At 56.1% G+C, this 26548-nt stretch overlaps 1 protein-coding gene across 2 annotated transcripts in view; it reads left to right on the forward strand.

Annotated features, from left to right (window-relative positions):
* Positions 1 to 26548, forward strand: part of HERC2 (HECT and RLD domain containing E3 ubiquitin protein ligase 2) — a 191887-nt gene that overhangs the window by 160292 nt on the left and 5047 nt on the right. For both annotated transcript variants that reach the window (XM_036012745.1, XM_036012744.1), the window contains exons 74-86: positions 57 to 175; positions 881 to 1006; positions 1405 to 1560; positions 1947 to 2062; positions 2174 to 2372; positions 5301 to 5515; positions 10516 to 10693; positions 11155 to 11316; positions 13548 to 13639; positions 13812 to 13951; positions 19807 to 19994; positions 20683 to 20880; positions 22911 to 22994. In XM_036012745.1, coding sequence (XP_035868638.1) covers positions 57 to 175; positions 881 to 1006; positions 1405 to 1560; positions 1947 to 2062; positions 2174 to 2372; positions 5301 to 5515; positions 10516 to 10693; positions 11155 to 11316; positions 13548 to 13639; positions 13812 to 13951; positions 19807 to 19994; positions 20683 to 20880; positions 22911 to 22994 — 1973 coding nt within the window. The remainder of the gene's footprint in view (positions 1 to 56; positions 176 to 880; positions 1007 to 1404; positions 1561 to 1946; positions 2063 to 2173; positions 2373 to 5300; positions 5516 to 10515; positions 10694 to 11154; positions 11317 to 13547; positions 13640 to 13811; positions 13952 to 19806; positions 19995 to 20682; positions 20881 to 22910; positions 22995 to 26548) is intronic.

Here is a 26548-nt window from a genome sequence, read left to right on the forward strand (position 1 = left end):
TCCATGGGAAAGCGGCCGCGGCCGAGCTCCTGACGCGTTCTGTCCGCTCCCTGCAGCCGCCAGTCACAGAATGTGGGCCCTGCAGAGGCTGCGGAAGCTGCTGACGACTGAATTCGGACAATCCATCAACATCCACCGGCTGCTGGGGGACAGTGACGGCGAGGCGAGAGCTTTGGTATGGAGCAGGACTGCCCGGTCCCCAGATGCTTGGCCCTCTGGGAATAAGACGTTGGTTTAGTCACTTAAACGGGGAACTCCCACATGAGAGTAAGTCGGCCTTTGTCAGGGCCTTGGTTTTACAAGCAGCGGCGTCTGGATGACTGGGTTGCTGGACTTCACAGCGAGTCTTCGATTTGCTGGGCCAGGTGGTCGTGTCGGAGGGATGCCCGACCCTAACCGTACTGGGAGATGGGTGTGTGGGCCGGGGAAGGACGGGCTCCGTGGGAGCTGCTGTACTGAATGAAATCGAGGATCCCTTGGTGAATTAAAAAAAATTTTTTTAGACAGCAGGGAAGGGAAGGAAAAAGAGAGGGAGAGCAACATCCATGTGTGGTTGCCTCTTGCACGCCCCCTACCCGGGACCTGGCCCGCAACCCACGCATGTGCCCTGACTGGGGATCGAACCGATGACCTTTTGGTTCATAGCCCATTCTCAATCCACTGAGCCACACCAGAGTCTTTGGTGAATGTTGAACTCCCCTTTTATTTAGCGTTTGTCACTTCCTTTTAGGTTTTTTCTTTCCTATTTGAAAATATCAATGCTCGTGTTTTAGGGCAAATGGTACCAGTTTGATAAAACACGTGACTCTTAGGTGCCCATCCCTCCCTGTCCCTGGGTTGTGGGTGTGCGGGCGAGGCTGTAAGCGGGCTGTTTGCTTAGAGTCTTACAGGCAGCGCCCTGGCCGCTCTGGTGAAAGGCCTCCCGGAAGCCCTGGAGCGGCAGTTTGAGTACGAGGACCCCATCGTGAGGGGCGGCAAGCAGCTGCTCCACAGCCCGTTCTTCAAGGTAACCTGGCCTCGGTGTAACGTGTGGCAGAGCCCGCGAGCTGTCCCATGGGGCGCGTCCCCTGTTGGGCCTCCTGAGCACAGGGGCAGACGCTGATGGGGTATGACCTGAAAATGCTCCAGAAGTGACTGCAGCCTGAGCCCTTCTACTTTGGGGGTTAGCGTGTGTGCTCCGCCACACGCCTGCTGCGGCGGGAGGGCCGCGGTGGCCGTCAGCTCTGAGGTCCTGAGTGTCGGGCAGGGATGGGAACACACTCCCTGGGCACGTGGCAGGAGGCCCGGAGGGAGGAGCTCCTGAAGGAGGCCCCATGGACCCCGTGAGGGTGGGCCTCCGTGGCACGCGGTGTTGGTGACGGGGGGCGCTGGCTGCTGTTCTGAGCGTCCCCGTGTCGGCTGCAGGTGCTGGTGGCGCTGGCTTGTGACCTGGAGCTGGACACGCTTCCCTGCTGTGCCGAGACGCACAAGTGGGCGTGGTTCCGCAGGTACTGCACGGCCTCCCGCGTGGCCGTGGCCCTGGACAAGAGGGCGCCGCTGCCCCGGCTGTTCCTCGACGAGGTACGTGCAGCGCGTCCTCTCGGAGTCGCGCGTGGAACGCAAACACGCTGGCTTTGCGTGCACCTAGAGGGGAGAGCGGTGCCGACGTTACCAGACACGGCAGCGTTTCTGGTGCCCAGACCAGGAGTGTTGGAAAGACAAAAAAGCACGTCAGTGAAAGTTCATAAACTGACATTGTGGTTGTCAGTGGAGGTTTTTGTAAATCAAGATAAACGGATAGATGTTTCTCACATCTCAGACTTGATACAGTCGTTGGTTTTGCTCAGTAGCCGTGAACCCACGGTGGTGTTGGCGTTCCCGCGTGTTCTCGTGTGAGGCTCCCCGTGTCTCCTGACTGTAGTACGGACACGGCTGTTGTACTCACGGTCCCCCGTGATGTCGTGTAGGTGGCGAAGAAAGTCCGCGAGCTGATGGCCGACAGCGAGAGCATGGACGTGCTGCACGAGAGCCACGACGTCTTCAGGAGGGAGCAGGACGAGCAGCTGGTGCAGTGGATGAACAGGTCGGTGCCTCGGATGTGAGACCCGCTGCGCGCGAGACCCACTGTGCGCGAGACTGCCCATTGCCCTGCGGGCCTCGCCCACGCCAGCGGTTCTCTCCCTGTCCGTTCCAGGCGACCAGACGACTGGACCCTGTCGGCCGGCGGCAGCGGCACCATTTACGGCTGGGGACACAATCACAGGGGCCAGCTCGGAGGCATCGAAGGGGCCAAGGTTAAGGTGCCCACTCCGTGTGAAGCCCTGGCCACCCTTCGACCCGTGCAGCTAATCGGCGGAGAACAGACTCTGTTCGCGGTCACAGCTGATGGGAAGGTGAGGGGGCGTTTTCTGTGCCGTGGACGCCGGCCCCGAGAGGTGCGGTGGCTGCAGTACAGGGCATGCGTGACCCGCGGTGCGTGGGAGGGTCCCTCCTGAGACCCTCTGCCGGGGTTGGCGGCCTCAGCGTGCGGGCAGCAGTGAGCCCACGAGAGTCCCCCGTGAGCTTTCATGTGTTCTGAGCTTCCCGGTCTTTTCCCCTGGAACACAGCGTACATACAAGTAGGTTAGAGCTGTTTCCAATACAGTAATTTGTCTGATGCACTCCTTTTCTTCTTCGCTATCGTGATGCTGTCCTTTAAAATGTTTCCGGTGCTGTGCAGAAACAGCTGGTGTGTGTGCATTGACCCCACGTCTAGTTGCTTTATCCTGCCCCTTTCTTTCTCGTGTGTTTCGAGGTTTTCTGTACCTTCTTTATGCAGAGCCGTGATGTGCCCGTGAATCTTGTTCCTTCCTTTCTGGTTCCCCCGTCTCTGTGGGGGAGGGGGCTCGCAGTGCTGGGGGTGGGGCTGTGGAGGGAAGCCGGTGGAGGGGTGCCCGCATCGGCATGCCCTGGCTGGGTCCAGGCCTCGAGGTGAGGGCACCTCCCACGTGCCCCGTGGGGTCTGCGAAGACAGCTTCTGTCCGATTAAGGGAGTTCTGGTCTGTCCGTCTTCATGAGTGGAGGTTGACTTTTGCCAAACACTCTTTCTGCATTAAAAATGCTCTTCTGGAGGTTTTCTCCTTCAGTGGATTAACGTGGCGGTGAGTCGGGGTGACTGTCTCCCTCTTCCCTGGGTCAGGGCGTGGGCGTTGGCTCAGCTGGGCCTGCTCCCAGAGCGGCCGGGAGGCTGTAGGAGGAGGGGTCCCTGGGCGCTGTCCTTGCCCCTCTCACAGCAGGGCAGCTGGCTCTGTCACACTGAGCGGGGAGGAGGGGGCAAGAGGGAGTGACAGCTAGACGGAGGTCACAGTCTTGGGGGACCTGTTGCCCTTTCCCTCCATTGGAAGCCACACAGTAGGTCCCGCCCACATGGGTGGAGCCACAAGCAGGGACCCTAAGCATCCACCTCCGAGGCCACCACCAAGGGAATCAGGGGTGTTCAGGCCTCATCAAAAGGGCTAGAGTATACCCTCTTTTTTCTGTTTTCTGGAGAATTCTTTTAGTTGTTTCACGGTTACTTTAGCATGCATCCGAGTATTTAGAATCTAAAGTTAATTAGTGTTTCTGTCCTCCACCCAAGTAACACCGACACTGACCCCTTGCTGTGCTGGGGTTTGGCACGACCCTAAGCCTCTGGTGAGAGGCTGGGTTGTTTTTTCACACAGACCGCAGTTCCTCTGGGCTCACCCGAGTGTTGCGCACGTCTCTGTTTCACCACCTTTTCTCGCCTCGGGGGTCTGACCGTTTTTCTTCTGCTTTAAGCATAGACTGTCAATTTCCTCCCATGGGGTATTTTGTTGGTGAATCCTGATTGTTCTTGTTTGTTTCTTTGAAAGTGTCTTTATCTCATCCTTTCCTAGCATAAGGGCTGCAAACCTTTTCTGCCCGGGGCACAGCAGTGTTTTCGGCTGCGCGGCTCGTGGGTCCCTGTCGCCACTGTGGAAGTTGCCGGCGGGCCACAGTGCGTGAGCCCGCGCAGCCGAGCTCCCATGAGACGCCGTTCCAGGAGCGGGTGGGGGGCCTGGTCTGGCCCACAGGCCGTAACCTGCCAGCCCCGTTTCCAGAGCAGAAAGTTTGCTGTTGATTGTTATTTTTGGTTGGCCTGTTAGGAGTTTTATTTTGAGTTTTGGCCTTCGTTGTTGCCAGTGGAATGTCAGCACTCACAATAGTTTTTATCCAGATGAAGATAATACATCTTCTTCTGTGACTGCTGTTACAATCTCTCTTTAGTGATCTACAGTTTCACTGTGATGTGTTTACACGTCAGCTTTTTAAATTTACGCTGCCCGTTTTCTGTGTTTGCCAGGCAGTAAGGGGTGGGGGTGGGCTTCCTGGCCCTGAGAAGTGGTCTTTGGACCACTCTGGTAAATTCCTAGACGTGACGTCTTCAGACGAGATTGGGTGCATCCAGGGTGGTACAGCCGTAGACTAGACTCAATGTTTTTCCAACACTTCTCTCCCCTCCCCCCACCCTGTGTTCTCTGTACGACTCTGCCTGCACCTCCGAGTCCTGACTGGGGCCCCAGGGGGGTCTGCGCTTCACTGCTCCGGCCCTCTGAGCCCCCCGGAGCCCCTGCTTTCTACGGAATCTCCGAATAACCCCCCCCCCCTCCCCACTGTGCTGGAATCTGCAGACCTGCATTCCTGGGGCAGCAGGTGGCCACAGCTCTTACATCTACCTGTGTTCTTGGTTCCACTTCCCGTTTTCTCCTTGTTTCCTTTCTGCACAGCAAGGCATCTGGAACGATATGCAGCAGCATTTAATTGTTGCAGGAGGGATGTTTGGCTTGCATCTGGAAATGGCAGTTTGATTTTTTAAGAATTAGTGATAGAGATATTTTGTGTCCCAAAACAATTAGCCACTTAGAGTGAAAGAAAAATAGTGTATTCTGTTCTGTGATTTATATGCTGCCTCTCTGAAATATTATTTATCATTTTTCTATGGGTGTTCTCTGGGTGCTATTATCACGGATTTGCATGTGATAGATAACTCAGTCTTTTTTTGTTTTTTCCTGGTATTATAGTTCGCATTCTACACAAAAATAGAAATGCTTACGGGAAAAAGACCTTATTTGCAAAATACACTTGCAAATTTGGTATTTCTAATAGTCATAACATTTTTTTCTCATTGTTAGCGCTCTGAGAAAGCCCAAATAAAGTCTTAACATTCCTGTGATTTTTCGTTTTCAACATCACTTCTCTGGTAGAAACGTCTAGTGCCTCAGTTGGGTTCCAGCCACTCTTTGGACTCAATCTGACGCCTCTGTCGCTGTTTCTCCCCTCAGCTGTACGCCACTGGGTATGGCGCCGGCGGCCGCCTGGGCGTGGGAGGGACGGAGTCGGTGTCCACGCCGACACTGCTCGAGTCCATCCAGCACGTGCTCATCAAGAAGGTGGCGGTGAACTCCGGGGGGAAGCACTGCCTGGCCCTGTCGTCGGAGGGCGAGGTGTACTCCTGGGGCGAGGCGGAGGACGGGAAGCTGGGGCACGGCAACCGCAGGTAAGGCGTGCGAGTGGGATTCTCTCGGCACTGCGTGTTCCTTCTCTAGTGTGTGTGTGTGCTTGCGTGGGGTGTTGGCGCCTGCTTCTCAGAGCAACACTGATGGTAACCTGCTTATACGGTGAGGACTCTGGGGCAGACATAAGTTCGTGGGACAGTAGGTGTGGTCTTGTCTGCTCGACACCCTGGCAGGGGCGAGTCCAGGCTGCGGTTTCGATTTCTAGGTACTAAGTGTGACGAGCTTCTTTTCGTCTTCCTCTCCCAAGCCTCCATCCCTGATCCCGAGCTGTCTACTGAATCACACTGGCAATTTGGTCACATGTGTGGTACCAAAACTGTGGTTGCAGGGGAAGGAGTCAGGGTGAAGTAATGTACACGTGACAGTTTAAAAATGAAACCAAAAAGCACCCAAACTCATTATTTTCCTGTTTTTTTAAAGGTTTTATTTATTTATTTTTAGAGACAGGGGAAGGGAAGGAGAAAGAAATGGAGAGAAACATCAGTGTGTGGTTGCCTCTCGTGCACCCGCTACTAGGGACCTGGCCTGCAACCCAGGCATGTGCCCTGACTGGGAATCGAACCGGTGACCCTTTGGTTTGCAGCCTGTGCTCAATCCACTGAGCCACACCAGCCAGGGCCCAAGCTCATTATTTTTAAAAATTAATGTGAACTACTTGCTGAGTTGGAGCAACAGGGGCCTTTGTATCTCAAATAACTAAAGCACCAGCCACAACATGTGAAACAGCAGCTCTAAGACATTGGCTGGCATGCTGTAAAGTGCACTAAAGTGCACGCACTGGTCTGCAGAGGTGAATGCTGACAGTCACGTGTGTGTGGGGAGCATTCCTGAGGCCGAGGGGCAAGCCCCCCAAAGGATTTGCAGGAACAGTCCCCAGAGCTCCTGGAGGCAGAGCCTGCCGCCTGGGCCTCGTGACTCACAGGGCACTGGTGCGGAAGGGCAGAAAATGTGCCACGGACTCACCGTGGCTCTGAATGTCCAACGAAGCTTAAAAGCAAGGCCTGGAAGGATTAAACTGTTTCTAAGTAACATAACTGTATTGTAGAAATCAAAGTTCAAGAATATATATATATATTTTTATCCTCTCTTGAGGACATTTTGTTTCATTGCTTTGAGAGGGAGAGAGGAAGGGAGTGGCGGGGGGGTGGGGAGAGAGACATCGATTGGCTGCCTTCTCATATGCACCCTCACCAGGGATCAAACCCACAACCTGGGTATGTGTCCCAAGGGGGAATCGAACCCATAACCTTCCAGTCTACAGGAGGATGCTCCAACCAGCCGAGCCGTACCGGCCAGGGCAGACGTCAAGAATATTTTTATGAAAACAAACATATCAAATACCTAGCAAGATAAATGTCACGATGTTCTTTGTCTAATCACAAAGTATCAGGCATGCGTCTCACTAATATGTGGAATCTGGAAAAGCTGAACTCATTGTGAGCAGATGGGTGGTTGCCAGGAATGGGGGAGGAGGTAGACAAAGTGTACAGACCCCCAGGTAGAAGATCAGTGATTTTCTGGGGATCTGAGGTGCTGCGTGGTGCCCAGAGGTCACACGGGTGGAAGGAAGACTCAATCTTGTCGACGGGTTGATTTTCTCTGAGTTGCCCTGCAGTTCAAGCCCTTCACACTCAAAATTCCTGCAGAAACCAACAAGCGATTGTAAGATTCATGTGGATGTGGGACGCAGTAGCGGAGTCCAAACAACTTTGAAAATCAGGAGCTAAGTTGGAAGACTGGCCCCTCCCGACTTTAAGCCTCGTTGGAAAGCGACAGTTAACGTGGGTGTGGGCGTGAATGGGTGACTATAGCCGTGGGTGGGTGGGTGTTGTCACAGATAAAAACATTAAAGGGAGCAACAGAGCCGAGCAGGAAGTTGGTTTGCCCTCACAGCCCCCCCACCCCCCACGGGAAAGTGGAACTGGGATTCTCCCTCTCGGTTTCCAACACACAATCATTAAAGTGCAAAGACAACTTACTATGTGGTTTTGAATGATTGGATAACCACACAGCAAGCAGTGAACTTAAATGCTTACCTTGTACCATAACCAAAAGGAACTCAAACAGTTCATAGCCATTAATGGAAAACGAGCCCTGGCTGGTGTGGCTCAGTGGATTGAGTGCTGGCCTGAGAACCAAAGGGTTGCTGGTTTGATTCCCAGTCAGGGCACATGCCTGGGTTGTGGGCCAGGTCCCCAGTAGGGGGCACTTTAGAGGCAACCACACATTGCTGTTTCTTTCCTTCTCTTCCTCCTTCCCTCCCCCCACCTAAAAATAAATAAGTAGAATGTTTAAAACAAACAAATGAACTAAAAACTAGAAGGAAACATGAGAGCAAACCCTTGTGGCCATAGATCAAACAAAGGGTTTTAGGTAGAGCTTAGAAAGCACAATCCAATTTAAAAAAACAGGATAACGTGGACTTCCTAATAACAATTCTTCACTTCTGCTCTTTGAAAGACACCATGAAGCAATTGAAAAGACATTCCGCGGACTGGGGAAGCATATTTGCGATTCTGTAGCTAGGATCTCCTATATCTAGAATTATTAGAGTTTCAGCACTCACTAATAAGAACACAAGTTCATTATCAACGCTTGCCACATTGCAGGCTGGCTGGCGTTCATTCGATACAACTCCCTAAATGAAGTGTGGGTTCGTAGCAAGCTGTGTCTCAAAGGGGCCAGATAGTAGTAAATATTTCAGGCCAGCCACATAATCTCTGTTATATATGCTTTTTCTCAAGTGTTTTTTAAAACAACTTTTTAAAAACGCAAAACCCATTTTCGGCTCACTGGCCTTCAGAAAGAGGCCACTGGCTAGACTTGGCCCGTCAGGGAGTGTTTGCCATCCAGCTCCTGACGAGGTCTGCAAGTCCCCTTGCTCTGGCCTTAGGGCAGCTCAGACGAAAAGACAGGTGGCAAATGATGAGAATTAGAGTTCGGGTCTGAATGCTTCTGCCTGATTGATGTAGAAATTGACTTGGCTTCCGGTCAAGATGGTGGCACAGGTAAACTCGGCACTCACATCCTCCAACATCCATGTCAGAATTGCAGCTGAACCACAGAGCAGCTGTCCTTCAGAAGCACTTGAAACCTAGCAGGACAGAGGTCCAACAACTAGGGGCATGAAGAAGAAGCCACATTGAGACTGGTCGGAGGGTCGGAGACACAAAATGAGCTTGTCCAACACCCACGTGTGATGGATAAAAATCAAGAGGGATTTCTCAGCTGTGGAGGTCTCTCCAGAGTAGTGAGGGGTCCCAGCCCCACGCCAGACCCCAGCCCAGGGTTCCAGTGAAAAGATACATTATAGGGAATCAACAGCAGAGTAGATGAAGCAGAGGATCCAGTCAGAGACTTGGAAGAAAAGGAAGCAGAAAACACTTAATCAGAACAGCAAAGAGGAAATGATCCCCCCAAATGAGGATAGTGTAAGGAACCTCTGGGACAACTTCAGGTGTACCAACATCTGCATCATGGAGGTGCCAGGAGGAGAAGAGAGAGCGTAAGGAATTGAAAACCTATGTGAGCCCTGGCTGGTGTGGCTCAGTGGATTGAGCACTGGCCTGTGAACCAGGGGGTTACAAGTTCAATTCCTAGCCAGGGCACGTGCCTGGGTTGCGGGCCAGGTCCCCAGTTGGGAGTGCATGAAATGCAATCACACATTGATGTTTCTTCCCCCCTTTCTCGCTCCCTTTCCCTCTGTCTAAAAATAAGTAAATGGAGTCTTAACAAAAGAAAACCTTGTTTAAAAAAAAAGAAAAAAGAAAACCTATGTGAAAAAATAATGACAGGAAACTCCCGTAACCTGGTGAAGGAAATAGACATGGAAGCCCAGGAAGCTCAGGGAGTCCTAAACAAAGTGGACCCAAAGAGGCCCACTCTAAGACACATCATAATAATGCAAAAGGTTAAAGACAAAGACCCTTAAAAGCAGCAAGGGAAAAACTGGCAGTTCCCATTAGACTGTCTGAGCAGAAATTTTGCAGGCTAGAAGGGACTGGCAAGAAACATTCAGAGTGATGGAAAGCAAGGACCTACAGCCAAGATTACCCAGCAAAACTAGCATTTAGAATGGAAGGGCAACCCTGGCTGGTGCAGCTCGGTGGATTGAGTGAAGGTTGCGAACTAAAGGGTTGCTGGTTTGATTCCCAGTCAGAGCACATGCCTGGGCTGCTGGCCAGGCCTCCACTGGGGGGCATATGAGAGGCAACCACACACTGATGTTTCTCTCCTTCTCTTTCTCCCTCCTTTCCCCTCTCTAAAAATAAATAAATGAAATCTTTAAGGAAAAAAAAAAAGAATGGAAGGGCAGATAAAGTGCTTCTCAGACAGGAAAAAGCTAAAGGAATTCATCACCACCAAACTAGTATTACAAGAATGTTAAAGGGTCTTCTTGAAGAAGAAGAAGATGAGGAGGAGAAGGAGGGACAGGCGAGGAGGAGGGAGGGGGAGGAGGGGGAGGAGGAGGATAAAAATACAATAAAATGGCAATACATACATATCTATCAACAATGGAATCTAAGCAAAATGAATGAGCAAGCAGAACAGGAGCACTTAGGCAGAGGTTTCCACAGTCCCAGATGGGAGGGGTGGGGGGTTGAGAGGCACAGACCGGTGGTCAGAGGGCGGTGACGTGGATGTGACACAGGGAACACAGTGATGCTGTGACAACTGTGCACCGTGCCAGGTGGGCACTGGACTTACCAGGATGATCAGTCAGTTATATAATGTCTAATATTTTAGGGTGTATGCGTAAAACTAGTTTAATACCATACACCATCTCTAATTGAAGAACAAAAAATAATTTCAAAAAAGCAAAAGTCAAACTAAAAATAGAGAAACCAGAAAAAGCTGAGTTGAAGGATGCAGACTGAGAGGTCTGCCTTGAGCAAGTGAACGGCAGACACGTCCATGAGCCTGATGTGCGAGGACGTGTGAGAGCTAAACTCTCCGTTACATCTGCTGACCTGTCTTGCAGTCCCTGCGACCGCCCTCGAGTCATCGAGTCCCTGCGAGGCATCGAGGTGGTGGACATCGCGGCCGGTGGCGCCCACAGCGCCTGCGTCACCGCCGCCGGGGACCTGTACACGTGGGGCAAGGGGCGGTACGGCCGCCTGGGCCACAGCGACAGCGAGGACCAGCTGAAGCCCAAGCTGGTGAGGTGGCAGCACTGGGGCCGGGGATGCAGCTTTCCTTGTCTCCAAGCTGGGGGGGTCACAGCCTCAGCATGTACGGGTGGGCTTTATTTTTGGTGGAAATGGAAACTGTCTTGGTCTGTGTTCCGTGGGTCGTGTGAACAGGATAGTGCCTGAAAGGTGTTTTTATTTCTACTGGTCAGTGTCACTCGGCATCTCAGGAGACGCCATGTGCTCTGGAAGGCCCGTGTGGTCGGGCGGTGCAGTGGGGGGGAGGGGGGGCACCGCCTGCTGCAGCTGAGACGCTGCGAGCTCCGCTGGAAGAAGGAGCTTTCCGTGTTGTCCCACGGGGTCGTTAAAACGTCCTGGCCTTTGTGAGGACTTCAGTGGGCGCCCCCCCACGCAAAAACCCTCCCCTGGATGCCCCCCCCCCGCCCCGACATGCCACGGGCGGGTGTCCTCCACGTCGCTTTCCTCTGCAGGTGGAGGCCCTGCAGGGCCACCGTGTGGTGGACGTGGCCTGCGGCAGTGGAGACGCCCAGACGCTGTGCCTCACGGACGACGACACCGTGTGGTCCTGGGGCGATGGCGACTACGGCAAGCTCGGCAGAGGGGGCAGCGACGGCTGCAAAGTGCCCATGAAGGTATCGACTGTGGTGCCCAGTGCCTCCGGGTCCCCCTAGCCAAGCTGACCCGGAGCCCCGGCCCCTCACAGGCGCCCCCGGGGCTGGGCGTGCCACCCCTTCCAGTCTGCGCGCCTCCCGGCCGCAGTCCACCTGCCTTTACCCTCGTGCAGACAGCATGACGGGCCTCCGCACAGAGAAGGGCAGGGCTCTGTGGACCAAATGCTGCTCATGCTCTCGTGGGAAGTTTCTCTGATCTAGTGGGTGCCACAGAGCCCGTGCTTCCATGTAGCATGGAGGGGGTAGGGGGAGGGAGGGGGGGGGAGAGAGAGAGAGAGAGAGAGAACACTGTCAATTGGTTGTGTCTCCTACGTGCACTGACTGGGATGGAACCACACCTTTGGGGGTACAGACGCTCTGGCCAGCTGAGCTGCCTGGCTGGGGCTGCAGGGTGGACCTTTGAGAGAAAGGGGAGCACTTGCTCATACCCACCAGCTTGTCTGCGCAGTGGACAGTGGACAGTCGTGGTGCTGGAGCTGTTGTGTTTGGCTGAGACACGGACATCCCTAGAGAAGCCGAGAGGCCGCAGCCTGGGTCAGGTCGGGGACAGGTCAGGGTCAGATGGATTTGCCCCACCCTGGCTGACTGCCCGGGCTGCTCCCTGACCTGTGGGACTCCTTTGCCCTGCAAATGGGTAGTTGGCAGAGGTGACGTTCACTGATGTGTTCCGGTCACATGCTGACTGAGGAACGGCCTTTAGTGCTCAATGGTCAGGGCTGCCGTGGTGTCGGGATTTGCCGTGGGTCTGGGGGTGTGGGAGCGGTGCCAGGGCACGAGGAGCCGTCTGCGTGGGGGCCTCTCCCTGGGGCTATGGGCTGGTGTGGGTGGAACAGAGCCCGGGGCCGCCCGCCACCAGAGTCCCGCACGTCCCCAGGAGCCCCGCCCGAGCTGCGCAGCTGCTCTTCCTGGAGCAGGGCTGCCCAGGGCAGCAGCCGCTGGCCACGTGTGGCTGCTCCAGTTTCCACTTTAATATGTGAAGACTAAAAAGAAAATTCACTCCATTGGTGGTGCTGGCCTCGTTGCGGGCTCAGGAGCTGAGCGGCTCGTGGCTTCAACCCAGGGGTGTGGACACAGCGCCTCACACAGAGGGTGCGGGAGGCCCGGCCAGGGGGCCGCGCTGCGCCTGGGGCTGTAAGGAGACACCCTCCTCTGTGGCGGCCTCAGAAAGCGCTGCTGGGAACCCAGGGACGTGGGGCTGCCCCTTGTCACGGTCCCCTCTTGCTCTCTTTCCGCACGAGCCTGGGGCGAGGCAGCCACTTGGGCTTCCACATTTGTGCAAAAACTGCCGTGGGCTTTCTCTCCATGAGGAGGCTTTGATGAAGGCTCTGCGCCTCCGGGGACCAGGATGTGGGACGGTGAGGGGGTGGATGCCATGACCGGTGTGCTGGCAGCGGGGGTGGGGCCGGGAGGACACTAACGAAGACAGTGAGGCTTTCATTAGTTAAAAGTTAAACGTGGGCACTGACGTCTGAGAGCGGCCACAGGTAGTAAGGAAAGACGACGACCAGGTCGTGGGCCCTGCCCTGGCAGGTCCCCAGGTGCCGGCTATGAGGGGCCGAGGTGGGCTGCAGCCCTGGCCTGACCGAGCTTGTCTCTGAGGGGATCGGCCCAGGAAAACGCAAGGCAGGCAGAGCCCTGGTGCTCTTGTCTGCGGGCAGCCAGGTGCAGGGCTGGCTGGAGGAGGGTCCGCCACGCCCCAGAGAGAAACCGAGTGGGGAGAGTGAGTTCTGGGGGGAAGGGTCCCAGAGCTCCCGCTGTGACTCGTGTGTCTGCGGCGGCCTGGGCTCTCGGCCGCCTGTGAGCACATGTGTCTGCAGGGCTGGGCCACCTGCTCCTCCCAAGAACCTTGGCTTGCTGGGTGGAGGCGGGTGTTGGGTCGTGGTGAGTATTTGACACAGGCTGCGGCTGGGTGGCTCAGCGGATTAGAGCATCGTCCTGTACACCAGAAGGTTGCGGGTTCAATCCCTGGTTGGGGCATGTACCAAGAGGCAACCAATTGCTGCTTCTCTCTCTCATTGATTGTTCTCTCCCCGTCCCCTCTTTAAAACCAGTGAACGTGTCCTCAGATTAGGATTAAAAAATGAGACAGGGAAAAGGCTTTCATGCTTCCCCTTTGGATGGGGTTGGGTCTCGTGGGGCGGCCACCGGCAGGCACTTCCTGGAGTCCGTCTAACTGAACCTCTTCCTTGCAGATCGACTCCCTCACGGGCCTCGGAGTCGTCAAGGTGGAGTGCGGGTCCCAGTTCTCTGTGGCCCTGACCAAGTCCGGCACCGTGTACACTTGGTAGGCAAGACTGCGTGACCCCACCGGGACCGGGCTGTTCACTCGAGGTCATGTTCGCTGCCCGTGGTGGGTGGTCGGTGACCTCCAGGGTGGGCTGAGAGACGGTTCCTGAAGCTCAGGGCCTGTGCCAGGAGGGGGTGCCCCGCTGAGCCCCGGGTTTCCTCGTGTGCAGGGGCAAGGGCGACTACCACCGGCTGGGCCACGGATCCGACGACCACGTCAGAAGGCCGCGGCAGGTGCAGGGGCTGCAGGGGAAGAAGGTCATTGCCATTGCCACGGGCTCCCTGCACTGCGTGTGCTGCACGGAGGATGGTAGGTGGGAGGGCCCTGGCTCTCCGGGTCTGCGGGGGGGACCTGCGCGGCCATGACCAGGGTGGGGGTGGTCATCTGTGTCCTGAGAGGGTGGGTCCAGCCCCTGGGGGCGGCCCCCATGAGTAAGTTACACTGAGTGGCTGCGCAGAGGAAAGCGCCAGCCTCAGATAGTCCTGTGTGCTCGGTGGGCCCTCGGCCGGCCTCTGGGAACCTTGACCTCGGGAGGGTGCCCCCCACCCCACTCCCTGAGTGATAGGAAGACTCTCTGCGCTGAACTGTTGGCACCAAGGACGTGGTCTCAGCCGAGACCTGCTCCCCCTCTGGGGTCTGGAGCCGGGGTCCCTGCAGGCAGGGGTGCCCAAGTGACCAGCCCCATGGATGCCCTCGGCACCGGACCCTGTGGAGCTTCCCGGGCAACCGGCACCTCCCACGTGCTGTCCCAGCTGGTGTGTCCCATGGGGCCCCGCTGGGACAGGCTGGTACCTGGTGCCCCCCAGACCCCGCCTGGTGCCCTTTCCCTCGGCTGAGTGTGCCCCGTGTCCCCTTGCTGAAGGGATCGAGGTTCTGAGTGTGACCGTGTGCGGGGCCCTGGGAGTCCTCCACTCATCGAACCCGGGGTGGTCTCGGGCAGCCCACCAAAGGGACTTCATGGGTGGAATTGGTATCGCTGCCCAGCTGACCCTGTGGTACAGGGGCTGTGCTGGATTTTCGGGTGAGCCCGGTGAAATCACAGCGGCCCTTCAGAGTGGAAAGGGGACAGGAGCCCAGGGACAGATGGGGCTAGAGACTGGGAAGGGGAGGTGTACCAAGTGTGAGGGGGGCTTGTGCTGCCATTTCCGGGGGATGCGGTGGCCCCTGGAAGCTGCCAGCCGCCAGCCAGCCAGGAGGAGGGGCCGAGGTCCCAGAGAGAGCTGCATGAGCGAAGAAGCGGGTTCCCCCACACCCTCCAGACAGGGGTGGCCTGTTCACACCATGGTGCTGGCCCAGCGGGCCTGCAGGTGGATCTGACCCGCGGACCCGAAGGAGAAGGTGTGCCTTTTATTTGCTTTATTTTGATTTGCTTTATTTTAATTCTGTAATGTGAAAGACAGCTGACATTCACAGAACAGCTGGAAGCTGGTACCAAGAACGTGGTTTGATTTGTGGAGAGCCAGGCGCGGCCCTGGCGCCTGTCTCCTGGGCGCTGTTCTTGTCCTGTGAGCGGCCCTGCCCCACGCCCTAACACAGCTCCTGGGCAGAGAGGCCACACCGGTTGTGGCTCTGCCTGGTCGTCACCCCTGTTCACATTACGACTCGGTGCGCCGAGCTGTCACGTCCTGTCTCCACTCCAGGACGGCCCTCGCTCATCCCTGGGTGCCGTTCTTGGATGCTCTCACGTTCTCTCTGGGCAGCTGTGTCTCCAGAGCGTCCCTCTTGCTCACCGGTACTTTCACACAGCAGGACGCTTGGTCCTGCTGCCTCTCCAGGCCCCACGTGTGGGCTGGACTGTCCCCCCGGGAGCCTGGTGCCTTCACAGGAGGGCAGCATTCAGGCAACAGACTCTGCTGGGTGTGCTCAGTGCCACTGGGGGCCACGGCTCCCAGGCCCTCCCCGGGGACGGAGTGTGTGTGTGGATGGCTCACAAGCTGGCCACCGGGGGGGCCTGGTACCCGTGTGTGCATGTCCATAGCACTCGCCCGCACCAGGCCCCCAGGCTCCAGCTCCGCTCCACAGGGCCCATTGCCGTGTCTTCTCTGTCCACGTGGGTACCTCCTCTCTCTCTTTGGTGGCAGACCCAGGCCCCCTCCTTCCAGATGGAGGGATCTGGTGGCGGTCCTCGGGGGGACCAGCATGCCGCCACTGACTTTGCACTGTGCCCTGCGTGGACCCTTCCCCCTCGGGCAGCTTCTGCCCCCAGTGCCCCCATGGGGACGCTCTTGTCACTCGTGAATGCTGACTCCCTGCCCCCAGCTGCGTCTCCACAGAGAGCGTGTCCTGTCCTTGCCTGTGCGCTGACCGCCACCCCATGGCTTTAGGGCTGACCTGTGGAGAGCCGGAAGGGGCAGGGCGCCTGCGTGCCTGCAGGCCGAGTTGTGCAGGGTGGTGCCTGGCGGCATGGCCCGAGGAATCTGCAGAGAACTGACCTCTGTGCAGTCAGGAGCGACCACCCCGTTAGAGCAGTGGGGGCTCATGGTGGGGGCCTGGCGCAGGGGACTGGATGGGGACTCTCATTACTGATGAACCGTGGGGTGGGCTCGTGTTCCTTTGGAGAGACAGGTCTTACTTAGTTAGAAAATGACTTTTTGTGTTCTGTTCACTTCCAGAACCCGTCTGGGCTGTTTAGACCGTTACCATTGGGTTTATTTATTTTTTTAATTATTATTTTATTGATTATGCTATTACAATTGTCCTGGTTTTTCCCTCTTTCCCCCTCTACCCAGCACCCCACACCCCCTCAGGCTGTCCCCACACCTTTGTGTCCATGAGTCATGTGTGTAAGTTCTTTGGCTGCTCCAGGTCCTGTACTGTGCTTTATATCCCCGAGGCTGCGCTGTAACTACCTGTTTGTGCTTCTTAATCCCCTCACCCCTTCACCCATTGCCCATGGCCCCTCCTGTCTGGCAGCCATCACAGTGCTCTCTGTATCCATGATTCTGTCTTTGTTCTTCTTGTTTGCGTGGTTTGTTTTTCAAATTCAGTAGTTGATATTACGTTTTATCATTCATGGTTTGGGTCGTCTTTTTCTTTCTTTTTTTTTTTCTTTTTTTTATTTTAACCATTGTTCAAGTACATTTTTCTCCCTTTTACTCCCAATCCAGCCCACCCGCCCAACCCTCCCCACTTCCCTCCCCCTAGTTTTTGTCCATGTGTCCTTTAAATTTGTTCCTGTAAACCCTTCCCATTGTCCCCTGAAATCCCCTCTTCTCTCCCCTGTGGTCACTGTCAGCCTGTCCTCTATTTCAGTGTCTTTGGTTATATTTTGCTTGTTTCTTTGTTTTGTTGTTTAGGTTCCTGTTAAAGGTGAGATCATATGGTGTTTGTCTTTCACTGCCTGGCTTATTTCACTTAGCATAATGCTTTCCAGCTCCATCCAAGCTGTTGCAAAGGGTAGGAGCTCTTTTCTTTCTGCTGCATAGAATTCCATTGTGTAAATGTACCATAGTTTTTTGATCCATTTGTTTACTGTTGGGCATCTAGGTTGCTTCCAGTACTTGGCTATTGTAAATTGTGCTGCTATGAACATTGGGGTGCATAGGTTCTTTTGGGTTGGTGTTTCAGGGTTCTTAGAATATAATCCCAGCAGTGGAATTACTGGCTCAAAAGGCAGGTCCATTTTTAGTTTTCTGAGGAAATTCCATGTTGTTGTCCATAGTGGTTGTACCAGTCTGCAGTCCCACCAACAGGGCACTAGGGTCTCCTTTTCTCCACAACCTCTCCAACACTTGTTGTTTGTTGCTGTGTCTTCTTTCTCTTGAGTAAGTCCCTTGAACATTTCATATGATAATGGTTTCGGGGTGATCATAAACCCCTTTAGTTTTTTCTTGTCTGGGAAGCACTTTCTCTGCCCTTCGATGTTAAGTGATAGCTTTGCTGGGGAGAGCAGTGTTGGCTAGAGGTCCCTGCTTTTCATGACTTTGGATATTTCTTGCCAGTCCCTTGCAGCCTGCAAAGTTGCTTTTGAGAAATCAGCTGACAGTATTATGGGAACTCCCTTGTAGGTAATTAACTTCTTTTCTCTTGCTGCTTTTAAGATTTCTGTCTTTAATTTTAACCTTTGGCATTTTCATTATGATGTGTGTGGGTGTGGGCCTCTTTGCCTCCATCTTGTTTGGGACTCGCTGTGCTTCCTGAACTTGCATGTCTGTTTCCTTCCCCAAATGGGGGAAGTTTTCCTTCATTTTAGATTTCCAGTGTCTTGCTCTTTCTCTTCTCCCTCTGGCTCCCCTATCATGCTCATGTTGGACCTTGTGAAGTTGTCCCAGAAGCAGCTTACACTATCCCCATTTTTTTTGGATTCTCTTTTCTCCTCATTGTTCTGATAGGTTGTTTTTTACTTCCTTACATTCCAAATCATTGATTTGAATCTTGGCTTCATCCACTCTACTGTTGTTTCTCTGTAAATTGTTGTTTATTTCAATTAGTGTATTCTTCATTTCTGACTGGATCTTTTTTGTGCTGCTGAGGTCCTCACTAAGTTCCTTGGGAATCCTGATAACCAGTGTTTTGAACTCTGCATGTGATAGATTGCTTATCCCCATTTAGTTTAGCTCTTTGTGAAGTTTTCATCTGATCTTTCATTTGGGCCATGTTTCTTTGTCTTCTCATTTTGGCAGCCTCTCTGTGCTTGTTTCTGTGTATTAGGTAGAGCTACTTTGACTCTGTGTCTTGGTAGTGTGGCCTCATGTAGCAGGTGTCCTGTAGGGTCCAGTGGCATAGCCTCCCAATCACCCAAGCTGGGGACTCAGGGTGAACCCTTTGTGAGGGCTGAGTACAGCCTCTTCTTGTAGTTGAGCCTCGGTTGCTCTTGGCAGATCAATGGGAGGAATTGACCGGACCAGTCAGCTGCAAGGACTGGCTGTGACCACTGACCTCCAACCTCCGCCCTCTGTGGAGGGTCACTGTGCGGGGCCAGGGTGGTGGTGCTCCAATGTGGTCTGTAGCTGTCCACTGGATGTGCTGGCCCTGGGGTTTCCTGGGTGGTGCAGGCCAAGGTCAGCCCCCAGTTGTGTTTCACCTGGGGCCACCCCGTCTGAGCTATAAAGCAATCTGAGATGGCTGCTCCTTGTGTTGGGCTGGGAGATTCCCAGGGGAAGCCCAGCTGTGAACCTAGGCTGGCTGCTGCTAGTGCCGGGCGGGGGGCTCACTGAGGCCAGCTGCTGCCTGTTTGATAGGGTTTAGGAGCCAAGATCATCCATTCATATGGAAAAGCATCTTGGGTGGGCCCATAGTTGTCTGGATTGGAGTCTCGGGATCCCTAAGTTGGGTCAAACAGAGTTAGCCAGGTTGGCAGAGTCTCAGATATGTCACCAGCTTGCTGGCCTGTGGGTGGAGGGTTTAGAAAGGGAACAACAGCCTCTGCTCGCCCCTGACACTTCAGTTTCTCCCTGTATGCCACTGATGCCTTTCCAGCCACCACCCTGGTGCTTGGGGCCCAGAGGGAGCGAGTCTGAGTAGGTGAGTCCATGTGTGGGTTCTTGAATAGGAACTGCTTGGGACTCCAGCATATTCTGCCACCGACTCAATCCCTGCTGATTTTTGTAGCCAGAAGTTGTGGGGACTCATCTTCCTGGCACTGGGACCCTGGGCTGGCAGGCCTGGTGTGGGGCCGGGACTCCTTGCTCCCAAGATGTCCCTCCTGAATTTTTATCCACCCCACATGGGTGTGGGGCCGGCCTGTTTCATATCTACGCCTCTCCTTCCGGTCTGGATGGATGTGGTTTCTTTAATTCCATAGCTGTCATACTGCCATTCAACTTGGTTTCTGAGAATTCTCTGTGATGGTTGTTCTCTATTTTAGTTGTAAGTTTGATGTGGTTGTGTGAAGAGGTGAGCCATGTCTGCCTGTGCCGCCATCTTGACCGGAAGTGAGCCACTATTACCATCTGTTTCACTGTGTTGTTCTGATTCAGAGCAGCTGCCCCCCGTGCCTTCACCCTGGAGACACCATGGGATGTCTGAAACCAGACAGGGCTTGTTGGCCGTAGGGCTGCCCAGAGGTGTGTCCCTCTGGCGCTGTGGTCAGAGCCCCCAGAGAGAGCCTCACCTGGAGGTTGCCCCTGATGATGGCAGTGACAGCCCTCTGTGGCGGGAACACGGAGGAGCTGCTCACACATTGGTCCTCACGCCCAGTTTACGCCCTGTGTTCCCTGCTACAGGTGAGGTGTACACGTGGGGTGACAACGATGAGGGGCAGCTGGGGGATGGAACGACAAATGCCATCCAGAGGCCTCGGCTGGTCGCTGCTCTTCAGGGTAAGAAGGTGAACCGCGTGGCCTGCGGCTCGGCGCACACTCTGGCCTGGTCGACCAGCAAGCCTGCCAGCGCGGGGAAGCTGCCCGCACAGGTCAGTGCTGGTGGGCGGGTGGGTGGGGCATGCATGGTCAGGCAGCGCTCCTGTTTACGTGCTGGACTGGGTGCAGCCGGGCACCCCACTAGAAACCACTCAGGCTCACTCTGTTGAAATGAGCGCTTTGAGAACTTCCACATTCACGTCATCCAGCAGGCTGTGTGTCGATGAAATGTGTCGTCTTCATTCAGAATCCTTGGAACCATGGAAAACCATTCTGGTAGTACAGGCCACCCCCGTTCTGTAGTGAACTCTGTGTGTACAGACCAATGTTATCAGTCTTCTCCTTGGTTTATGTCACTTGGCTGCAACCAAAGTTTTCAAAGCAGATGCAGGCATCAAGTGTATCTCTGCTTTTCAAACGATGTTTTCATCTGGCTGGTGTGGCTCAGTGGATTGAGCACAGGTCTGCGAACCAAAGGGTCATCAGTTCGATTCCCAGTCAGGGCACATGCCTAGGTTTCCACCAGTTTCCCAGTAGGGGCATACATGAGGCAACAGCACATTGATGTTTCTCTCCCTTTCTCCTTCCCTTCCCTTCCCTCCCCTCCCCTCCCCTCCCCTCCCCTCCCCTTCCCTTCTGTCTATAAATAAATAAATATCTTAAAAGACAAAATCCATCTGGAGAGCAGTGCTCATCCGCACACTGGATACCAAGGCGCGCTAACGGGTGCCAATGTTGCAGGTCCCCATGGAGTACAACCACCTGCAGGAGATCCCCATCGTCGCCCTGCGCAACCGGCTGCTGCTGCTGCACCACCTGTCTGAGCTCTTCTGCCCCTGCATCCCCATGTTCGACCTGGAGGGCGCCCTCGGCGAGGCCGGGCTCGGGCCGTGCGTGGGCTTCGACACCCTGCGGGGAATCCTGATCTCCCAGGGGAAGGTAACCCGGCGGAAACGCACACCGGGACCGCCTGGGTGCAGCTCGTTCTGCGGGCGCTGCCCGGGCACCTGCTGCCTCCCTGGCTCCACTCTGGGGGTCAGAGTGCACCCCTGACAGACAGACAGACGGACATCTCTCCTGCTTTGGAGCCTGCGTTTCCCCCTTGTGGTCTCTGCCTCTCCCCTCCCTACATGGGTTGCGTGGGTACGCAGAACTGAGCCTCCATCCTTGCCACACTCTCTGCTCCCCTGGCCCCAGGCTTTGTGAGTGTGGCTGCCCCGGGGCCTCTCGCAGAAGTCCCACACCCGGCTGTGCGGGTTGCAGGGTCACAAGGTCAGACTGGGCAGCCTGTGGGTAGATGGAGAGGGAGCATCTGAAAGGCACTAGATGCAGTTTGGCCTGTCAACGCTTGCAGTCATCTGAGCATTCCAGAAATGGGGTGCCCAGCTCAGGAGTTGGGGTTCCCGTGACAGGAAGCCACTGAGTTTCCAGCGGGCAGGTGGGCGGGACTGTCTAGCAGAGGCTCCGAGGTGCTGTGGGGGCTGGGGGGGGCAGTGGGGGGAATGCTCAAGAGGGAAGGCAGAGTGGTCAGGAGGGAGGGAGGCCCTGCTCCCGAGCGCCTGGGGCTCTGTGCCATGTGCAGTTCTCCGGCACGACGGTCTCTTCCTACTGAAACGAAGCCCAGGTGCTGGGAGTCCTGTGCAGACAGGTTTTGTTCAGGACTGGCTCTGTTCCCACTGCGGGGACAGGTCATCATTGCGTGTGATTTAGAGGCACACATATGGTGGTGAGGCCGTGGCCACTGAGGGGCCTGGGGAGCAGGGTACAGGGACGGGAAACCTGACCTCAACCACTTTTTGTCCCTCCAAGTGGGCAGCACTGGGTAGGGAGGGGCGGCCTTTCCCTGTCGGGGGAGGACAGTGGGCAGCAGGTCGTGTCCACAGAGGCTGTGCATGAGGGATGGCGGCGTGGGGGCCTCAGAGTCGCCCTCAGCCCCAGGCCCCTGCAGGCAGGCCCCTCTGCGGGGGCTTTGAGGGCATGACTGGCGTGTAATGACCAGGATGCACTCAGAGCTCGGAAAAGCTGCTTGGCTGTGGGCCAGGAGTGCGGAAAGCAGAGGTCCAGCTGGGGGGTCAGAATTAGCACATGGGGGTGGACAACGGTGCGGGGCCAAGGGTGCACTCCTGCTGGCCAGGTCCCTCCAGGACACCCTCCGGACCTTCCCCTCCAAGGCTGCGCCCTGGGCTGCCTGGGCCCCGGCCATCCTGCCTTCAGGGGTCAGAGTTCTCGGGCCCTGACCAGGCCCAGCCACGGTTCCCTGTGCCCCCCTCCTGCCCTGTCTCTGGAGGAAGGCACTGTCTACTTGGCAGAGACGTGGGACTCCCTCTGATTCTACCTCCTCTGAGGGTCACTTGGGTCCCCTGCCCTCCCATCCTCACATGTGCGCAGCCTCATGTCCCTGCAGCCAGGCTGACACTGCACAGCCAGCAGGTGTGGCCCCGGGTGACTCTGCAACATGCCCCCTCTCCTCGCCGTCTCAGCCTGGTCACGTGGGTTTCCCTTCAGCACCCGGTACCTGGGTGTCCTTCCCTCATCGCTGTCTCATCCCCACCGCAAGCCTGCCTGCTCCCCGGGGCTCCCAGCCCCGCTGCCGCTGTGTGGTTGGTGCAGTGACACTGAGGCGTGGTGAGGCTTTGGGGGGTCAGTCTGAGGCACTTCAGGTTTGCTCGGGAAGCCTTGGCTTCCTAGTTGTTCCTCAGAGGCCGGCCCGAGACCCGAGTCGGAGCAAGTCCTCAGCACCTCTGCCCTCCGTCCTGCATCCTCCTGCTGGGGCCCAAGCGCCCTGCGTGGTCGTGGAGGCCAGCCGCTCCCTGAGCCGCCTCACCACCCGGAGAAGAGTGTTTGTCGTTACCTGTTGCTGAGGAAATAGGACTTCAGGGACTAGAAGATTTTACAACTGTGTCACCATTTGTCTGTCTGTGGGTCGTACATTCTGTGTCACATTCTAACGTCTGTCTGTCACGTTTTAGGAGGTGGCGTTCCGAAAGGTGGTTCAGGCCACGATGGTGCGAGACCGCCAGCATGGCCCTGTGGTGGAGCTGAACCGGATCCAGGTGACCAGGGTGGGGGTTCTGTACCCACAGAGGTGACAGTGTCCCGGGCAGCGGGGGTGGGCAGGCCTAGGCCACGCCCTTGTCCTAGAGACTGAGGTGCTGCCGTCCTGTGCACTGGGGCCGAGGGTGGGGGTGCAAAGTGTTTCTTTACAACAGAAGCAAGAAGCCAGAACCCAGAAGCACAAGGGCAGATCAGCAAAGAGGGAAAAGTAGCCGTGGCCACTCTCCCCCCTGGGGTGGTAACAGCCACTGACAGGGGGGGTGGTAGCAGGGGGTGACTCCACTGTACCGTGCTGTGGCCCCTGGGCCTCTCTGTCCTTGCAGAGCCTCTCTGTCCCCTGCGGCCTGCTGTGGTCTCGTTAGCTGTGCTGACAGCTGCTTGTGTTCTCCAGGTTTCTTGGTCCGAGCCCTCCTCCAGGACCGGCAGGCCGCGCTCCTGCTCTGGGTACAGCAGGGCCATCGGCAGCCCCTACTGGGTGCCGCTTCCCTGGGCCCCTGGGGTGCAGCTCTGAGAAGTGGAGAAGCAGGGCCAGTCAGAGGCCCCGAGGGCAGGAGTGGCCAACCTCGTCCCTGCACCGCTGGCCTCACACGCTCCCCAGCTCTCAGGACTTACAGGGAGCAGGGTGGCGTAAAAACCCTGGCATTTGTTTATAAACAGTTGTGTGTTATCCTGATGTGTTTAAACTTCAGTCACCTTCAAGTTCTCTCCATTTGATACAATACACCTATCACCTTTTTTCCATTGCTCAGAATGGGTTTTGAACTTGGTGATGTTGATGCCTTTTAGTGCTTCACCTTTTCTACCTCTTCCATGTTGGCAAAATGTTTCCCTTTGAGGACTTTCCATGCAGGGAAACAAAAAGTTGCCTGGGTGAGATCAGGTGAATAGGGAAGGTGGGGCACAGGGTCATGCCATCTTTGGTCAAAAACTGCCGAACACTCAGCACCGGGTGGGCAGGTACTCTTGTCAATCACCCATCATGACATGGGTGAGCACATTGACTAGTGTTAAAAAAAATGCACTAAAGCCAAACGCAGCCTCTCACAACAACACCAGCTGGTGCACTGGTACAGATGGGTTCCTGAAACACTCAACTAGTGGGGGAAGTCTGGACTGCATGGGCCCGTCTTCCAGAAGATAATCAGGAGGATTTTGAGGGGGGTCCCCCCTCATACTTAACAGTTCACAAGCCGGTCACTAATGTGTCTCCTGGCCGTGACTGAGAACTGAAGCGTGGACCAGCTCTGCCTTCCTGCTGCTGCCCCTGTGGCGAGCGCCCGTAAGTCCATCACTGGTCCTGACAGGGAGCCTGGCAGGCGCCTGGCATTTCGAGTCCGCACGGCGCCAGCCCTGCCTTCCGAGTGGAAGCAGAGCCACAAAGAACAGATAGTTTGTTCTGGCGCCTTTGTATTGACACATGACTTTTGCCCTGCTGCGGGTTCCTGACCGGAAGCTTTCCCAGACCTGGGGCATTTGGAATCAAATGCAAACTCTCGTGGTTTGCTGGAGGACACGTGCGGCCGCGCTGATGGAAGTGGTCCCTTCACGGACGTCAGCGTGCGTAACGCTGCGCTGGAGGCCAGGCAGCCCGCTTTGCGGACAAACGGGCTATTGAGTGAGGCTTATGAAAAAGCTTTTATTTCCACACCTTGGAGGAACGTTTTGGTCGGCTCTGCGGTAGTAGGTTTTAGACACTGAAGTCGGAGCTGATGGGCACAGATCATGGCGTTCCTGGATCATGCGCCTGCCTCAGCCTGGGACGGGCTGTGGGCGGGGCCCTGGGCGTCAGTGCGCTGTGAGGACCCGGGGCCACGCCCCTAGATGTCGCTGTGTCTTGTCTTGAATGTGTTAGTGGTGTGCTGAGTGCCTCTTCCCCTCTCGTCCTTGCATCCCAGCGCAGGGGTCTGGGTTGGGTGCTGTTAAGTGTGTGGTGAGGGAGCAGGCGGGGGAGGGCACCCAGCTTTTCACTGGGCGTCCTTCTGAGGCAGAGAAACAACCTCCAGTACCTGTGCCACGTGCATGGGTGGCTGGACTGGCTGCTTGGCTGCGCCCGGCTGGGAAGCCCTGCCCAGAGATGGAAATGGAATTACTCTTCTCACCAAAAATAGAACCCAGGCTGGGGTGGGGAATCCCAGCAAACCATCGGCTCCTTCCTGCCCTGAGCGTGGCTACAGGACTCCAGGGCACCAGCCCTCTCCCCGTGGGGACACCCTGTGGGAAGTGGCCTAGAGACACTGCATGTAGGCCGTGTTCCGGGAAGACTTCTTCATCTGCATTTGATGTAGCCATGTAACAGGAGCTGAGAATCAGTGCACATCAACAAGGCTTCACAGTTAGTGTGGAATGTGTGCACGCTCCCTTCCCCAGACTCAGGGTGCTGTGACCAGAGCCCGTGACCTCCCTCAGGGGTCCTGCCGTGCAGAGCCGCCCCCACCGGCCCCCACCCTGCCCCTTCAGCTCATTGGCCCCTGTCCTCCTGGCGCCGCTGGGACCACAGAGCCCACTCCTTTGTAGCAGCTGAGAGCGTCGTCTCTGTCACCGGCCATTGGACACGGAGGCCGTGTGACGCCCAGGGCAGGAAGCGGGTCCGGGCCTCATCCCTCGTGTGCATGCACCCCCCCCCCCACCCCACCCCACCTTCCTGTCTGCAGCTCAGTTCTCTGTGGGGTTGGGTGGCCCGAAGGGCTGCTGAGGGGTTACTGACTAACACCCATGGTTACAGCCAACTGCCCGGTGCTGGAAGAGCTCATCCCACGGGTGTCTCTTACTGTCTTTGCTGTCAAGTTATGGGTGGTGGGTGTTTAGCCGGAGCAATCAGCAAGAAACACATTTCTCATAGTGGTTTTGTCCCTAACTTGTCACATGGCCTTGTTTCTGATGGAGCATCCAGGTGGTTCTGAGTGCGGCTGCGGCGCGGGCTGCAGGCTCACTGAGTCCCCACCAAGCGAGATCTGCAGGCCGTTGTCCGAGCTTGCTGGAGGTGTTAGACTGGGGTGGGACATTTGGGTGGGAAGAGGGATTGTACTTGGACACAGGTGACCCCATGGACTGAGTAGGACCGTACCAGAAGGAGATGAGGCAGGTCCTGGCAGAGCTGTGCCCCGTGAGTCTGAGTGCCCAGACTCTGCCTGGGAGGGCCACTGATGCCACGGGGTAATCCAGGTCACGGTCATCGGGCACAGGGGTTCATCTCGTAGCACCATGGTCTGGGCACATTCAGGAGTATTTGCTGAGGCGCCACCCTGAGGGGTGAGCCTCGTGCGTCCAGTGGGCCTTCTGCGTGTGAGGCCACGGGAGAGAGGAAGCATGTGGTGTTGAGTGGGGAAAGGAGTTCCTGAATGGCCTTGGAGGCCCTTGGAGGGCCTGGGGTGCTGGGGTGCAGGCGGTGAAGGACAGGAACTAGCCAGGTGGGGGGCGGTGAGGTGCGGCTAGTCTGGAAGCCCTTCACCTTGCCTAGGAGTTCAGCGGGCCTCACTTTGACTTGTTGGGGGGCGCCACCTGAGTGCAGCTCACTGTCTGTGGCCCCCACTGCAGCTGGAGACCAGGACAGGGA

This window comes from Phyllostomus discolor, chromosome 12 (genome assembly GCF_004126475.2).
Source record: "Phyllostomus discolor isolate MPI-MPIP mPhyDis1 chromosome 12, mPhyDis1.pri.v3, whole genome shotgun sequence".
Taxonomy (NCBI): domain Eukaryota; kingdom Metazoa; phylum Chordata; class Mammalia; order Chiroptera; family Phyllostomidae; genus Phyllostomus; species Phyllostomus discolor.